Source organism: Dipodomys ordii, unplaced genomic scaffold (genome assembly GCF_000151885.1).
Source record: "Dipodomys ordii isolate 6190 unplaced genomic scaffold, Dord_2.0 Scaffold270, whole genome shotgun sequence".
In the NCBI taxonomy this organism is placed as follows: domain Eukaryota; kingdom Metazoa; phylum Chordata; class Mammalia; order Rodentia; family Heteromyidae; genus Dipodomys; species Dipodomys ordii.
Window position 1 is genome coordinate 124,234 of NW_012267486.1, and position 17,235 is coordinate 141,468.

At 36.7% G+C, this 17,235-nt stretch overlaps 2 protein-coding genes across 2 annotated transcripts; both read left to right on the forward strand.

Moving 5' to 3' along the window:
- Positions 1 to 8,839: 8,839 nt before the first annotated feature.
- On the forward strand, positions 8,840 to 9,751 carry LOC106001157 (olfactory receptor 4C12-like). The gene has a single exon (XM_013036286.1). The coding sequence runs from the start codon at positions 8,840 to 8,842 to the stop codon at positions 9,749 to 9,751; it is 912 nt and encodes a 303-aa protein (XP_012891740.1).
- A 5,764-nt stretch (positions 9,752 to 15,515) lies between these two features.
- On the forward strand, positions 15,516 to 16,447 carry LOC106001131 (olfactory receptor 4A47). Its single transcript, XM_013036262.1, has one exon. The coding sequence runs from the start codon at positions 15,521 to 15,523 to the stop codon at positions 16,445 to 16,447; it is 927 nt and encodes a 308-aa protein (XP_012891716.1). The 5' UTR covers positions 15,516 to 15,520.
- Positions 16,448 to 17,235: the final 788 nt, after the last annotated feature.

Below are 17,235 nucleotides of genomic sequence, written 5' to 3' on the forward strand. Positions count from 1 at the left end.
TTCCTCCTCTTGCAGTTAACAATTTTCAATATGAAATATATGTCACATGAAAAACACCCTTCAGATAATTTGATATTAAACCATCAGTTGTTAAGAGAGAGTCTTCATAAATCTCATTTAAACCTGAAGACTCAATATAGTACCACAGAAAAATCTAAGCTTTTAATTATTGGTGGATTCAGTTGACATGTTATGAAGAAGTGATAGACTGTGAAAAGCTATGATTCTCACAGGGCAAAAGGCAGAAAGGGTGGAAAAAACTACATTCAGATGAATCACTCCACTCATGATGGATTTTTATCTGGAGACATGAACAACAAACCTCTTTTCATTTTGCACTACATGGATTTATATGAGGTTTCCACAAAGACTTAAAAACACAGCACTGTGCTTTCTCTCCAGGGATTTAATTATCTTTTTTGTTGGAAAAATTTTGTCTTAGCAGTGGATATTCTGGAGAGACATATTGGGGGAAGAAAGCATTGTTGAGTAGGGAATTGTATGTTTCTACCCTTGAAATGCATGCTATATGATCTGGCCTTACTGGGACATCTGCTATGTGAATATCAATGTGGCCTAATACCAGTGTCAGAATCTTTGTTCTAATTTCTGTATTGGCTCTTGCAACACAGGGAGCTTCCATTTTCTTATCAGTCTTAAACTTTGCCTGAAATCTACCTCTTGTGAGCTAGAGCAACGAGGACATAACATTAACAGTAACCATTTTAATGTACTTTTCTCCAAAAAGTCTTTTTTCATTGATGTAGCCCTGCTTCACTGAGATATATTTGACAAATCAAATGTACCAAAGTTTTAAAATATTTTATATACACATACTATACAATAGTCACTTCAAGGAAATTTAACATGTTAGTTACTTTACATATTTATCATTATTTTTGATAATGAGAAGCTTAGAACTAGCAAATTTCAAATGTACAATATAGAATTGCTAAGTATAGCTACTTTAGTGCACATTCGATATTTAAAAGCCATTTCTCTTAAACCAGTGAAACTTAATACTTTTTGTTTTTTGGTAGGTCATGGGCTTGAACTCAGGGCCTGCCCACAGTCCTTGAGCTCCTTTTTTTTGTTTGTTTTTTTTGTTCAAGGCTAATATTCTACCACTTTGAGCCATAGCACCACTTCTGATTTTCTGGTGTTTAATTGGAAATAAGAGTTTCACAGACTTTCCTGCTCAAGCTGGCTTTGAACTGCAATCCTCAGAACTCAGCCTCCTGAGTAGCTAGTATGACAGGCATGAGCCACTGGCATCTGGCAAATTAGTTCATCTTTAACAACATCTCTCCTTTCCTCTTATATTCTCTACTTATGAGTTTGTTCATTTTCCATTTTTGTACCCATAGGCAAGATCATAAAATATTTGTCTTTCTGGCTGACTTCTTTCACTTAGTATAATATCCATCCGTATAGTCTCAAATGGAAGAAAATCCTTTTAAAGATTCAATGGTACTTGATTAATTATGATTATATGGAATCTCTCCCCATAAGAGATCTATTTTCTTTTCTTTGTTCTTCTTTTTAAAAAATTGCTATTGTAAAGGTGACATACAGAGGTGTTACAGTTACATAATCAGGTAATGAGTACCTTCTTCTTTTCTTCACCTCTTCCCTCCTTTTCTTTTAGTTTTCCCCTCCCGAACATCTTTCCCCCAAGTTGTATAGTTCACATTCAACATAGTACACAGACCTATTTTCTTAATTTATTCTTCCATTGATGGATAATTAGATTGCTTCTACATCTTGTTTATTATAAATAATGCTGTAAGAAATATGGGATTAGGAGTAGCTCTGTAAGGTAAGTGATTTGCTTACCTTTGCAATATGCACTCAAAGTTGAATTGCTGGATTATAAAGTCCTCATAGATTTAAAAGGGGAACCAATGCAACAGCGATACTCACAAGATAATATGTTGGAAATGAACTTTACAACTTAGGGAGGGATTGATGGGGGGGAGGAAAAGAGGGAGAAAAATGAGGGAGGGGGTAACATTGTTCAATAAGAAATGTACTCACTATCTTACATATGCAGCTGTAACCCCTCTGTACATCACCTTGACAATAAAATTAACTTTAAAAAAGAGGGTAAAAGGCAAGTTGAAATCTGATTAGAATAGATCCTGAAGCTTCCTATTTTTTAAAATTTGTTTTTTATTTTATTTTATTTTTTGTCGGTTTGTTTTTTATTTTATTTTATTTTATTTTTTGTCGGTTGCAGGGCTTGACCTTTGGGCCTGGGCTCTATCCCTCAGCTCTTCAGCTCAAGGATAGCACTCTACCACTTGACTATGCATAGTACCACTTCTGGATTTCTAATGGTTTCTTGAAGATACGAGTCTCATGGACTTTCTTGCCTGGCTGGCTGAACTGTGATTCTCAGATTCTCAGATACTCAGCCTCCTGAGTAGCTAGGATTATAGGCGTAAGCCACCAGCACCTGGCTAGCTTCTTATTTTTGACCCTCCATACTTGTTGTTTTTTATTTTCCTCTTCTTATGGACTGAGGCAGAGTGAATTACAAGTTAATATTGTTGGAAAACTGATAAGCAAAATAATATAATGATATAATCAAAAAAATAAAAAATAAAAAGTAAAGCAAATATTTTTGGAGAAAGTTAAATATATTTTCCTGAGGAATGTTCATTCTTACATCAACTCAAATTCTTACATCCACTAGCTGCATGTAATAATTCCTTTTTCTCTACATCTTTACCATCATTTTCCTCCTTTTTCTTGGAGATACAACTAGCTTTATAGGTGTAAGGTGAGGTTTCATGAGAATTTGATAATTATTTCTATGATGATTCTCTTAAGCTCTTTTACATATAATAGACATTTTCATAACTTCCTTTGTGAAGTATCTACTATCATTCTTTGCCAATTTTTAATTGCTTAGATTTTTATTATTGATTTGATAAGATAAATGAATTCCTTTTAACCATTTGTACTATCTTTAGGTGGTTGTACAAAGGAGTTGCCATTTAACAAAGCATTTTATGAATGCAATATGTCTTGATCACTGTCATCTCTTTCAATATTCTCATCCATCTCTCCTCTACTTACCTCTCCCTCACTCTTCTTAATTTTATAGCATGTACATTGGATTCTTTTTCCTCTCTTCTCTTCATTTGCCTACTTTTCCCCTTGACTGAACCCCACACCTTTTGTGTACCCCACTTCCTAGTGTTTTATTCTGCAGAACTTTGATGTTGCTTTTCTAAGTAATTACAGTATTTGAGCTCTCCTTTGAATCTACTGTGTTTCTGCTGATACTTCTGTGCACATTTGTATACCATCCAATGTATTTACCCATGAGTTTGTAAACTTTTTGTCTTTTCCTAGGGCTTGAATTCAGGGCCTGGGTGATGTCCCTCAAAGTTTTTGCTCAAGGCTGTCCCTCTGCCACTTGAGCCAAGGCTAACATTCTACCAGTTGAGCCAGGGCTCTACTTCTGGATAGTTTTGGTGATTAATTGGAGATAAGAATCTCACAGATTTTCCTGCCCAGACTGGGTTTGAACAGCAATTTTCAGTTCTCAGCTTCCTGATTAGCTAGGATTACAGTAAAATGCTTTAGCCTGATTCTTTTTTTAAAAATTTTTTTTACCTTCATCAGATATCTATTTTGCAAATATTTGCTCACATTCCACAGGTTGAGTCATTTGGTTCCCTTCTGAGTACACAATTATTAGCTAATCTGTTTTCACTTTGATTATTTGTGCTTTTGGCACCCATATCTCAGTATCATTGTTGGTACATATGTTGGAAGCATTTTCTTTAAGTTTTCTTCCAGTATTTTATAGCTTTGAGCCTGATATTTATGTATTTAATCCATTTTGAGTTGATTTTTTGTGCTTAGGGGTGGCTTTGTGCCTTAGTCTTCTCATTTGAGAAATGGAAATAATAGCACCCATTACAAAAGGTATACCATATAATATATTTAAAATTTTTATTTTCTTTAGGTAGTGTACAAAGGAGTTGCCATTCAACAGAACAGTTTCTGAATACTGTGCTTCTTGATCTATGTCACCTCTTTTCAACATTTTCACCCACCCCCTCCACTCCATCCCTTCCCTCACTTTTCTTAATTTTTAAGTTATATATTGATTATTTTTTGCCATTTAACAAAGTAATTCAGATATACATTGCATCTTGAGCCAGGCCATCACTTCAACATCTTCACCCCCTCTTCTGCCCACCCCTTCCCTTATTTTTTCTCAGTTTTGTGGCATGCACAGTGCCTTTTGCCTCCATTCTATTTATTCCCCCATCCATCCTTCTACCCCTCTCCTCTGGATCCCACCTCCTCATCCCCCATCCATATCCTAATACTCCTTTTATTGAGCTTTGGCTTAGTCTGTTTAAAGAATTATACTGTTTGTGGACTCCATTATTTTTATTACATTTCAGTTAATTCATTTATAATTGTTTGGATGCCACCCAGTGTGTGTAATGTGTTTAATAGAGAGCATATAGTTATTATCATGGCTAATGCTATACAACATTAGTTAAGAAAGGAGATAAACATTCTAAATATAGCTGAAAGAGATCCCAGCTCTTTAGCTGAATCCTCCATCTAAATGGTTATTCAGAGTAGAGGGACCGGAGGGGGTGGGATGATTGTTTGATTGACATGTTGGCCAAGGCTTCTAAAATTAATTGCCAGTTCCTTGAGGAAATTACAGGGAGGAGAGTTACCCATCATATAAAACGTGTGTATTCAAACCACGAGAGCTGAAGAAACTGAGAAGGTGATGCCATGCGGACTTCTGGACCAGAGCTCATCTCAAAGGCCGTGCCTCCCCCAGATACATTCTGAAGCCAAGACTTGGAATTCTGCTGAAGAGAAAGGAGGCTGACTTCCAGGAACCAAAATATGTGGCACGCCATTAGGCGTTGACACTCTAAAGCAACAACTTGGAAGAGATCGGAGATTTTTTTCATCGAGGTGCTCTTTTATTAACTGCTGACACTTTTTGATCGATTTCTTTTTATCTTTAAAAAATGATAGCTTATTGACTGTGTTTTAATCTTTCAGAAAGAATGGCTTATTTCTCATAACTAGGCATAAAACTATATAAACATTAAGATGTCTATGGCAAGGAAATGGGCCAGTGCTACCCAAGTCCTCTCACTCTGTTCAAAATCCAAATTCCATTTAAATGCAAAATTAATATATCACTATCTAGACTAATGTATTGCTGAAAATGTCCAGGCCACAGTGAGAATTCTGATGCATGCATTGGTAAGTTGAAGAAGGTAAGCATTGGTAAGTTGAAGAACTAAAACCTACTTAATTTTTTTTTTATTGTTAAGGTGATGTACAGCAGGGTTACAGTTCTGTAAGTAAGGTAATAAGTACATTTCTTGGAAACTTGCTACCCCTTCCCTCATTTTTCTCCTACTTTCCCTTCTCCCCACAACCTGTATAGATCATTTCAAACATACTGTCTTGTGTATGTTGCTTTTGCATTGATTCTCCATTTATCCTTTGTCTCCACCATTCTGTTGTCCCCCTTATTTTCCTTAATTCAAATAAACATATATACAGTACGAGGGTACCAAAATCAAATACAGTGACAACAGGGGATAAACCATAAGGGGAAGAGTATACAAAGGAAACAAAAAAATCACGTAATACATTAAAAACAACAACAGCAAAGGAAAACCTCTTGTATCCATGACTTAGAGTTCATTTTACTTAGTGTCATCTTATATGGTCATTTGCACATAGCTATTGAGCTATTCTGCTCAGCTGCTAAGATTATCTTAGATGTATACTAATTATTGCAAACAAGGGAAACCATAGGAATCTATGTTTCTTTGGGTCTAGTTTACTTCACTTAATATGTTTTTTTAAATTTTCTTCTATTTGATCTTCCTTTAGGTTTTTGTGTCTAGAAGTACTATTTTTAATAGGAAATTAATGTTACTCTAATTGTACAACATAGTGCTGAAGCAAATTCTGATAATATCTATTTTAAGTGTTGTTGAATCTCTAACCAACTAAGGACAGGTCAGGCATTCAATACGCATCTGCAAAAATGATCCCCTTTTTCCTTACCTTTTCTTCATGGAAGAATAATCTATGAAATTTATTTGCTAGTATTTTTCTTTGATGTTAATCCTGAGAGCCATGACTAACAAGTGAGTTGGATAAAAATTCACTTAAGAGCAAGTCATTCTTCAGTGACTCTACAGCTTTTCTCATTCTTTTTTCTTCTCTAGTCATTTCCTTTTCTTTCTTGGTTTTAGTCTTTTTCTTCTTGGTTTCTTGTTGGTTCTGTATGGTTCTAACAAATAAATGAATAAAATGAATAGACAAAAATTCTCACAAAACAAAAATACCAAATAAGCAGTAATTAAACTTTTCTTTAAGTTAAGCATGTTTTTGTTTTTTAATCTCATGGTTTTAATTTTATTTTATTTTAAATTTTTTCACATTTCTGCATTTAAAATAGTATAAATTAGTTGCACAAGGGGTTTCATTGGGATATTTCCATAAAATGTACTAATTCATCCCTTCTACTACTCTTTATTTATATTTTTGCTGCCAGTCCTGGGGTTTGAATTCAGGGCCTGGGCTCTGCCTCTAAGCTTTTGTGCTCAAAGCTAATGCTCTGCCTTTGGAGCCACACCTCCACTTCTGGGATGGTTAATTGGAGATGAGAATCTTATGGACTTCCTGCCATGGCTGGGTTTGAACCATGATCTTCAGACCTCAGCCTCCTGAGTAGCTCACATTACAAGGATGCATCACTAGTGCCTAGTTTTACTTCTCTTTTTATATCCCTCTCTCCTATACTCTTTTAAACAGTGGTTAGTGGGTTTCACCTATCTATCTATCTATCTATCTATCTATCTATCTATCTATCTATCTATCTATCTATCTATCTATCTATCTATCTATCTATCTATCTATCTATCTATCTTTATCACCTATCTATTATCTCCTCATCTATCTTCATCATCACCTTCCACATCTATCATCTATCTTTTATATATTTGATATACTCTGATCATATTTACCCACCTTCCCTCTTCCCTCCTCCTTTCTGTTTTCTGGTTCTCCTAAATCTCTTTTTTTGAAACATTTTCCTGTGAGATACTTAGAATTGGTCCCAGGGCCTCACACACGTTAGGCAATATACATAAAACAATATACATATAACAATGTTTAGAATTGGGATTATTTTGGACACTTGGGTCTATTTTCTTTCTTTGTTGTTTTATTTATTTTTTAGATTCTCTTTTTTCCCATTTCTTCATTGTTTTAGCTTTCTTTTGTTTATTTGGAGACAGAGTTTCCCCGTATACCCCAAGATGGCTTTAAACTTTTTACTGAAGCCCACGCTGGCTTCAGCTAGGGATCTTCTTGCTCCTGACTTCCAAGTGCTGGAATTACAGCCGCATGCCCTTCCTTGCTGTTCTCTAACACATCTCCTCCTTTTTTTCTCTTTTAACCATTTTTTAAACCTTCTTTCCTTAGCTATATGAATGTTTACCTTTGGGCCAGCACTATGGATATAAAAATAAAGAGAAGTACAATGATAATAAAACAAGTGTTTGGTTTTTAAGCATCTTGAGCAGGTGATGAGCATGAGGCTATGTGGCAGATTCTACCACAGCCACTGAGAGTGGAGGGATGCAGTAGTAGCATCTTAGTGCTGAGAATGCCAAAGTAGGACCAAGGATGAAAGAAGGAGAGAATCTGTAGGTCCTTAACTCTTTTTGAATGGTGTAAAAATTGGAAGAAAAAATAGGACCTTTCTCTGGTATTTCTATCTACCGTCAGGTAAAATACATGCGTCATTTTTTACCTATATGCGTTGTATAGATGGCCACAGCATGGATTGACTTTGTAACTTGATGTGTGGTATCCTGTTTTTTGTGTTTTGAATATTTGTATGATCTCTAAGTCCTTGTACAAAGGAGTTGTCATTCACTAAAGCAGTTTATGAATAGAATGAATCTTAGTCCATGTCAACCCCTTCAACATTCTCACCCACTCCTCCAATCTGCTCCTTACTTTAATTTAAATTTAGGTTATATATTGAATTTTCTTTTTGCAATTTAACAAAGAAGTTTATGTGTACAACTGTGTCATCACGTCAACATCTTCGCCCCTCTTTGGCCTACCCCTTCCCTTATATTTCTCAGTTCTGTGGTATGTACAATGAATTCTTGCCTGCATTCTCCCCCATTCTGCCCTACATTCTTCTCCTCTTCTCCCCTTGGTCTCATCCTCCTCTCTGGCAAGTACCCATTTCCTGGTATTTATTTGGTTGGGTTTTAACTTTGTCTTTTTGAAGAATTATACCATTTGTGTTCTGACTTAAAAATTTACTCAGTTTTTTACTGTACAAAATTGAAAACAAATAATAAAATTATAAGAAATAATATATGCACACCTTCACTGTGACCTATAGAATGTAGAGTATAAAACGTTGACAGCTGGACTTTCTTTTTCTTCTTCTAAAATTAGAAAAAAATCAAAGCATGTAATCCTAGCTACTCAGAAGGCTGAGATCTGATGATTCTACTTTGAAGCCAGCCTGGGCAGGAAAGCCCATGTGGCAGTCCATCATGCAACCAGCAAAAATCAGGAAGTCAAGCTGTGGCTTAAGTGGTACAGTGCTATCCTTGAGTACACAGGTTCAGGGACAGCACCCAGACCCTGAGTTCAAGTCCCACGACTGGCTCAAAGAAATGAGGAGAGCAGCCATGGGTGCATTTATTCAGTAAACGAATTTCTTATTACTGATGATGAGTATGGCTTTTTGTTTTGGGGATGATCATTTGTCTCATCAACTTAATAGATGGTGAAGATGAATAATGTCACTGAGTTCATCCTTCTGGGTTTGACCCCAAATATGAAACTTCAGAAACTCTCTTTTTGTGTGTTTTTAATGGTCTACGTGGTCACCCTGGCAGGCAACCTGCTCATCATGGTTACCATCAGCACTAGCAGGGCCCTGGCCTCCCCCATGTACTTCTTCCTTTTTTACTTGTCCCTTTTAGATGGTTGCTGTTCATCATCCATGACTCCCAAAATGCTAGCAGACTCTCTTTCTGTGAGAAAAACGATTTCTTTTGGTAGCTGCATGACGCAAGTCTTTGCCGAGCATCTTTTTGGTGCTGCCGAGATCATCCTTCTCACAGTCATGGCCTATGATCGCTATGTAGCCATTTGTAAACCCCTGCACTATACAAGCATCATGAGCCGACAGGTGTGTAGCCTCCTTGTGGGAGTGGCGTGGGTTGGGGGTTTTATCCATGCAACCATTCAGATCCTCTTCACAGTCTGGCTGCCCTTCTGTGGACCCAATGTCATAGACCACTTCATGTGTGACTTGAACCCTTTGTTGGAACTTGTGTGCATGGACACGCATACTCTTGGACTCTTCGTTGCTGCGAACAGTGGATTCATCTGCCTGCTGAACTTTCTTCTCTTGATGATCTCTTATATGGTCATCTTAGGCACTCTGAGATCTCACAGTTCTGAGGGCAGGCGCAAAGCTCTCTCCACCTGTGTGTCTCACATCACTGTGGTCATCTTATTCTTTGTACCCTGCATATTTGTGTATCTGCGCCCAGTTACCACGTTCTCTATTGATAAAGCTGTGGCTGTGTTTTATACTATGATAACACCGATGCTAAATCCTCTAATCTACACCCTCAGAAACACAGAGGTGAAAAATGCAATGAAGCAACTCTGGGTGAAAAGTTGACTTCAGAGTACCAACTGTAAAAATGATTCTGGGCTTTGTGAACAGTATATGTCAGAGTATGTACTGTCAGGATCAGTTTGGATATTTGGTGAAGTGTACATTTCTTGGACATAACTAGAAGTCTCATGCATAGGAATGTTGTTGAATAGATGTATCTATACTATCCACATACATGTAAGCAGTTTATCTATGCACATATTTTAAGCAACAATAGATTATACTTGCATTTCTACTATATTAATGGATCATTAACTTATTAAGTCATGTCCTGGGAAATCTCTTCCACAGAATCATGAACACAATTCTTCATAGATCATGCAATGCACACTCACTGTCTTTAAAAATTGCACAAAAAAGTTAGATATTCTGGGAAAATACAAATGTCATGACTATTTATTCTTCCTGCTCTCTGTTCTTTTGACTCTTTTGCAGATATACCAATTTTTAAGGTGAGTTATTCAGAATCTATCTTCTCCATCCTATACCAATTTTTCAAAATTTCACTCTGGAGATTCCAAAAAGTTCCTCATGGCCTCTTAGTATAATATACGCGTATATTTTTATAAGTCATGCATCTTTTAAAAGGACAGAAATATGACACTGGTGAAGAAAAGAAAAGGCAACAAAAGCCATGGAATTTATTATGTACCACTGAGTGGCAAGCAGTTTGTTCTATAGTTTTTATACAATGCCACATCCAAGGCTTAATTAAAATAATGTGATGAACTGTACATTAACTTTTCACAGTACATATGAACAAAGATTAAGATTTTGAGAGAGCATAAAATCCACATAATGTTATATAAACTAGTTGAATAGAACTCAAGTCTACTCTAATTAACCTCATAGTCAGTATCTTCCCCTGTTATTCAAAGCTGATGTCCACAGGAGAAATAATGACCTTGAAAATCAGTGGATAACATTCATCATATGAGAAGATAACTTTTTCATTTATGGAGACAAAGGTCCTGATCTAGACATAGCCAGAATTTTTGCTATTTCTAGAAAGCACACGAGGCAAAAATCTGCCACAACTGGAAGCTGAGTCATTACCAACCAATATCTTTGCACCTACAAAACACTTCTTCCCAATGTTGAAAATGAACTATACAACTTGTGGGGGAGGGGACTTGGGAGGGAAAAACTGGAAGAACATGAGGGAAGGGTGATACTGTTCAAAACAAAATGTATTCATTACTTGTCCTAGGTAACCCTAACCCTTCTGTACATCACCTTTACAATAAAAATAAACAAAATGCTTTTTGCCAACATTGAGTCTCATAGAAGTTGAGATGAGATTGGTGGTTACCAGTGGGCAGGAAGAATGCAAGGGAGTGGTGGGAAAAGATTGGTCAGTGCATAGTAAGTCATGCTAGCTAAGAACAAGTTCTAGTTTGTCTAGCAGGGCGACTGTACATGGCAATGCACTATACTTTTCAAAATGCTAGAAGGAAGGATATTGAAAACTGTCACCAGAAAAAAGGAGAAATATTGGTGAAGCAAATACATTTAAGGCAATTCAAGCACTCTGCAATGTATATGTGTCACACAATCTGCAGTGAGTGGGGATGAGACAATAATGGACACAGACTGTCAAATGGAGGTTTGGGGAACCAGGAGCCTGAAATTTTCTGCCAGCCTCAGGTGTCCCGAGTCCATTTTACAAGGTATTGATTGAGGAGGGTACAGGTGCAGATGCAGCAAACGAAGCCACAACTTCCTCAAAGTCACAAGCACCAATCATGTGGTATAATTTTACTCACATGATAAATAACTTTTTTTTCCCTTAAGAAGCAGGTGTAAGCAGTAAAATGACTTATGGTTAGCATAGCTTTTTGTCTCTCCCCAAGTTCCCAGAAGTTTGATGTGGAGATAGCTTACATCTGGGATGGAAATCTGAATTCAAGCCACGACAGACGGACTTTTTTGGGAAACTCTCAGCATTCTGAGAGTTCATGTTGGGAGGAGGCATCCCATTCTCCCAAACTTTTTGGGGAATCACAGCTTGACTTTTGGGGGGCTCTCACAATATACATCAATATATACATATTGATGTGACTGATGTCCTGGTATCTTTGTATATGTATTTTTTCCTAAATATTGATGTGAAATCCCAGTGAATGTAATTAAGCAAGGATTAGTCTTGGGAAGTTTCCAGGGGCAAGAGTCCATGATTAATATGGTTACCGGGTATAAAATATTCAGTGAACATTGCCCTTGTCAGGTAGCAGATGCTGTTCTGTTTGTAAGTGATATAACAATTTCAGAAGGTACTTTATTAGTCTTTAGGGATCATATAAAAAGTCACAAGAATGACTTGTCCAAGGACAAGTACTTGGAAATATCAACAGGAGAGGTGATGGTCTAAGACGTAGTCAGATGGTAAACTCATTTGAAGTTGCTAGAAAAGAAGTTATGAAAAAAAATATTTCTTGTGAAAAGGCTAGTCACTATCTTCTTAAATGGACACAGGGTTTGTTTGCATTTTTGACAAATTTTCAGAGCATAAAAGTATTGCTTTTCCCGGGTACCATATAATTCTTTTCAATTTGCTGTATCGTGAAGGGGGTGGCCTTCTGAAGTATTTAAGAGTTGCTTGAGAAAATATTCTGACATAGCAATATGACTGTCAAATTTATCTCAAAGGTATAATGACAATTGTATGCCTTCTATGTGAATATTAAATGGAAGAGAGAGCTCCAGCTCTTCAAGAGAAAGGTGAAAAGTTTCTCACACAGTGACAAGCTCCCAAAAGGTAAGATCTCAATAACTGATAGTACAAACTAGGTTTTGCAATGGGATGAATTTTTTATTATTTCAGAAATTATGCTCACTGACTTTATAAGAGTTAATATGTAAAAAAATCCCCATTCTGCAGGCAGAAAGTTGGTCATGTTTTATATAACACATATCATCATAAAGATATTTTAATAAATGAAAGGAGACTAAGTTAGCAGCTATGTTAAAGAGTTGTACTTCTATCTGAAAAAGCTGATGACTCTCGGTGAAAAGAAAATTCCTCAGTTGGTACAAAGAATTTTGTCCCTAGCAAGGTGCCAATGGCTCATGACTATAATTCTAGCTATTCAGGAAGCTGAGGTTGGAGGATCATGGGTTCAAAGCCAACCTGGCCAGGAAAGAATGTGAGACTATCTCCAATTAAGCACAAAATTCCAGAAGTGGAGCTGAGGATCAAGTGGTATAATGCTAGCTATGAGCACAAAAAGCTCAGAAACAGAGCCCAGGCCCAGAGTTCAAGCCCCAGGATCCTCAAAAAAAATTTGTCCTTGAATGACATGACTTCAATTATAGTTCCTATGCTTTTTTTTGTTGGAGGGCAAAATGCAAATACATAGACAAGGAAGAAGAAAGATATGGGATGTAATGAGGTATAGTGACATAGTCATATTTGCAGTATATTATGAAAAATCAACAGGACTTACCAAACATATAAGTAAATAACACTAGAGGAAAGATGGAGCCAAAAATACTGTACTAAAATAAATACTAGGAAGCTGAAGCATGTATTGTCAGACAGTGTAAAGTCAAGGAGAGAGGGACAGATGAACCAAGAGAGAAAGAGTAGGTAAATACAGTCACAATAGCTAATGTACATATGTCAAAGTGGAACAAGGTAACTTGAGGAGATGGATGTAGCTGGGAAAGATACAGGCAGAATGATGAAAAGGTGACATTAATCCAGATGCATTGTACTCATAAACTGATATGTTAACTGATGCCCCTTTGCATAACTTCTTCCATACAATTTAAAAAAAGAAAACCACTGCAATAACTTGCCTTGAATTATACTATGGAAAGAAGTACTATTTCATTAAATGGAGAAAACATTGAAGGAACAGAATTGTTAAAAATTAAATATTTACTTTTTTATTATGTATGTACATACATTATCTTTAGGTATACAAAGGAGTTGCCAATCTGCAAGGCAGTTTCTAAATAAAATGCATCTCCATCGAAGTCACCCCTTTCAACTTTTGAAAATACTCAATAAATATTTGATTGAGGATATTAAACAGATACTAGTTTGACATTTAGGAGAGAAGCTGGAGATAGAGCTCAATCTGCCTAGAAAGCTCAAAGCTGAGTTCAAACTCTAGCCATTCAGCAAAACAAAACATAAACAAAATCCTGGAGGAGAAACAGTGGTGGAGACATAATTTGTGAGTGATTGGAGCTTGTATAGGCCAGAGAAATGAGGTAGATCCTCGGGAGGACAGTTAAAGGAGGTTGTAGAGACTGTTGGATATCTGAGACAGATACTTCTTGCTCATGCCTCGTGTAGTGTGAAAGAAGTGTAGTTGTTTTTTTTTTTTGCTTGGTCTTTGGGCCTGAACTCTGGGCCTGGGCGCTATCCCTCAGTTCTTCAGTTCAAGGATAGGACTCTACCACTTGAGCCACAGTGCCACTTCTGGCTTTTTTTGCTTATGTGGTGCTGAGGAATCGAACCCAGGGCCTCATGCATGCTAGGCAAGCACTCTATCACTGAGCCACCTACCCAGCCCCAGAAGTGAAGTTTTATTTTCCTTCTTTCCACGCCACTTCCAAAATTTATATGCTAACCTCCAGGACCTCAGGATGTGACTCTATTTGTGGACAGCGTCTTTGTAGATGTAATGAAGTTAAAATAAAGTCATAAGGGTGACCCCAATCCAGTATGATTGATGTTCTTATTAGGTGGGAAATTTGTGTTCAAGGATAATGCCACATGATCACTCAGTCGGCCATAAATAAAGGGGCCAGGTTTGGACTTGCTCCTTCCTTCATAATCTTTTGAAGGACTCAGTATTATCTCTACCCTGATCTTGAATATCTAGCATGTAAAAGTTTGAGACAATATATTTCTGTTGTCCAAACTACTCACTTTCTTGTACATTACAATTAGAGGCCCTAGTAAAAGAATGTAGCTTTGGTACTTGAAAGTCTGAGTTCTGCTGTTAATGCATGGCAAGATAGAAGTAGCTCAGATATTCAGAACTGGGTAGCTGCTGGAAGTTCTGGGATTCATGGTAGAAAGAATCTAACACCCTCAAAGAGGATGTATGAAAGAATTCTGGTGAGGGCTTACGAAAGAGTTATAGAAAAAAATATCTATTGTTTTAGAGAATTCACATGCAGACATCATCATCATCATCCTGAAAAGAATGTTTCTAGATATGAATACTGTGGCTGAGGTCTCCAATGGAAGTGAGAAACATTCTATTTCAAAGTGGAGAAAGGATAATCATTGTTCTAAATTTCCAGCTGTGGTTATTAATGTGGTGACTTTGGTCTATGGTATTATAGCTGTTATTTTTTGCTCCCATGATGAGTGTGTGAATTACTTGGAATGAGTCTACATGAGGATGTCTTTGTGACTTTGTGCATGATACATCTTTTCATGGCATTCTTATTTTCATTCCTTCTTGTTAACTTACTTGTCCTTTAAACTCATCTAAAATATTCCTTCTTTAGTGATGCCTTCCAAGCTTCCAGGTGACTTAGAAATTCATCCATAGCAAATCTACTCCATGGCATAAATAAATAAATTTATACTGACTTGTTAAATTGGTCTTTAAATTTGTGAACTCTGACATTTGTACTGATTATTTTGATGAGGAACTCTGTGATGGAACTTGATCACACTTGTATTTAGAACAGATAAATGCTTCATTTCTATCTCTCTATATTTAATGGAGGATAAATAATAATTAAGATGAAAATACTTCTAAAAATGCACTGTTTTGTAGGTAAACCCCAAGAAAAGAAGAAATGGAACCAAGGAACAATGTAACTTACTTTGTCCTCTTGGGCCTCACTCAGAATCCAAAGGAACAGAAAGTACTTTGTGTTATGTTCTTGTTGTTTTACCTTCTGACCATGGTGGGGAATTTGCTCATCATCCTGACCATTACTTTCAGTAAGACCCTAGATTCACCTATGTACTTCTTTCTTGGTAGCTTATCATTTGTGGATATCATTTATTCATCATCCATCTCCCCCAAGTTGATTTCTAACTTATTCTTTGGGGAGAAAACCATATCCTTCAAGTTTTGTATGATCCAGCTCTTTACTGAGCACTTTTTTGGTGGGTCAGAGGTCTTTCTACTGTTGGTGATGGCCTATGACCGCTATGTGGCCATCTGTAAGCCTTTGCATTATTTGGTTATCATGAGGCAGTGGGTTTGTGTTGTGCTGCTTGTACTGTCTTGGTTTGGCGGTCTTTTGCACTCAGTAATTCAACTCAGCACTATATATGGGCTTCCATTCTGTGGTCCCAATGTCATTGATCATTTCATGTGTGACATGTACCCCTTGTTGAAACTGATCTGTACTGACACCTATGTCATTGGGGTCTTAGTGTTGGCCAACGGGGGGCTGATCTGTATGGTTGTGTTTCTGCTCTTGCTCATCTCCTATGGTGTCATCTTGCACTCTCTAAAGAACCTGAGTAAGGAAGGGAGGCGGAAAGCTCTGTCCACCTGTGGCTCTCACATCACTGTGGTTGTCTGCTTCTTTGTTCCCTGCATTTTCATGTATGCAAGACCTGCTAGGACTTTCCCCATTGACAAATCATTGAGTGTGTTTTATACAGTCATAACACCCATGCTGAACCCACTAATCTACACTCTGAGGAACTCAGAGATGACAAATGCCATGAAGAAGCTATGGAGAAGGAAAGCTATATCAGGATCATAAATAAGTAAAATATTCACTATAACGTGATTCATTGGACTATAATTCTAAGTCCTCCTACGTCTGATGCTGACTTTCTTTTCGTCCAAGCCTTTCTGACAAATAAAATTACTGAATGAGCCCTTATGTTTGTGCCATTAACACATTTTATTGGTATAAGTTAATCACTATACTATTGTATACTATTATATCTGGAAAGCTATATGTGCATATAATAAGAACCAATGAGTATTATGTAATTAATAAATGAATGAAATATTCACAGCACCACCCTGATTTTTATTAAATATCTGCATTGATATTTGTATTGTTTGTCACTCTTTGTTTCATTTTTAGAATCCATACAAAGTGGTAAAACTGTAGAATAAAGCCACCTAGTCTGCATTAGTCTCACAGTGGTACTTCCAAATTCAAACACTGAACTGTGTTTCTAAGATTCTTCAGGTAAAAATTTTTTTTATCATATGTAACAAGAATCAACTAGGAGGACATTACACTATGTAATATAAGTGAGACACAGAAAGAGCAATGCTGTGTAACATCATATATACCAAGAATCTAAGATACTCATATTTATAAGAGCAGAGAGAAGTCATGGATGGGAGATTGGGTAAAAGCCAGAAATATTAGACAAAAACAGTTTCAGTAGTCATGTTATACAGTATACTTGAAATTTGATTTTAAAAACCCATATATCTTAAATGTTAGTGAAAGAAATTATTTTGCAGTGAAAGCAGGGGTTATACTGTGGGGGAGGGACATACAAAGCCATAAAGAAATCATCTTATAAA

What these genes read in the sequence shown, in the direction of transcription:
- LOC106001157 (XM_013036286.1), top strand. Translation starts at nt 8,840, where the DNA reads ATGGTGAAGATGAATAATGTCACTGAGTTCATCCTTCTGGGTTTGACC.
- LOC106001131 (XM_013036262.1), top strand. Translation starts at nt 15,521, where the DNA reads ATGGAACCAAGGAACAATGTAACTTACTTTGTCCTCTTGGGCCTCACT.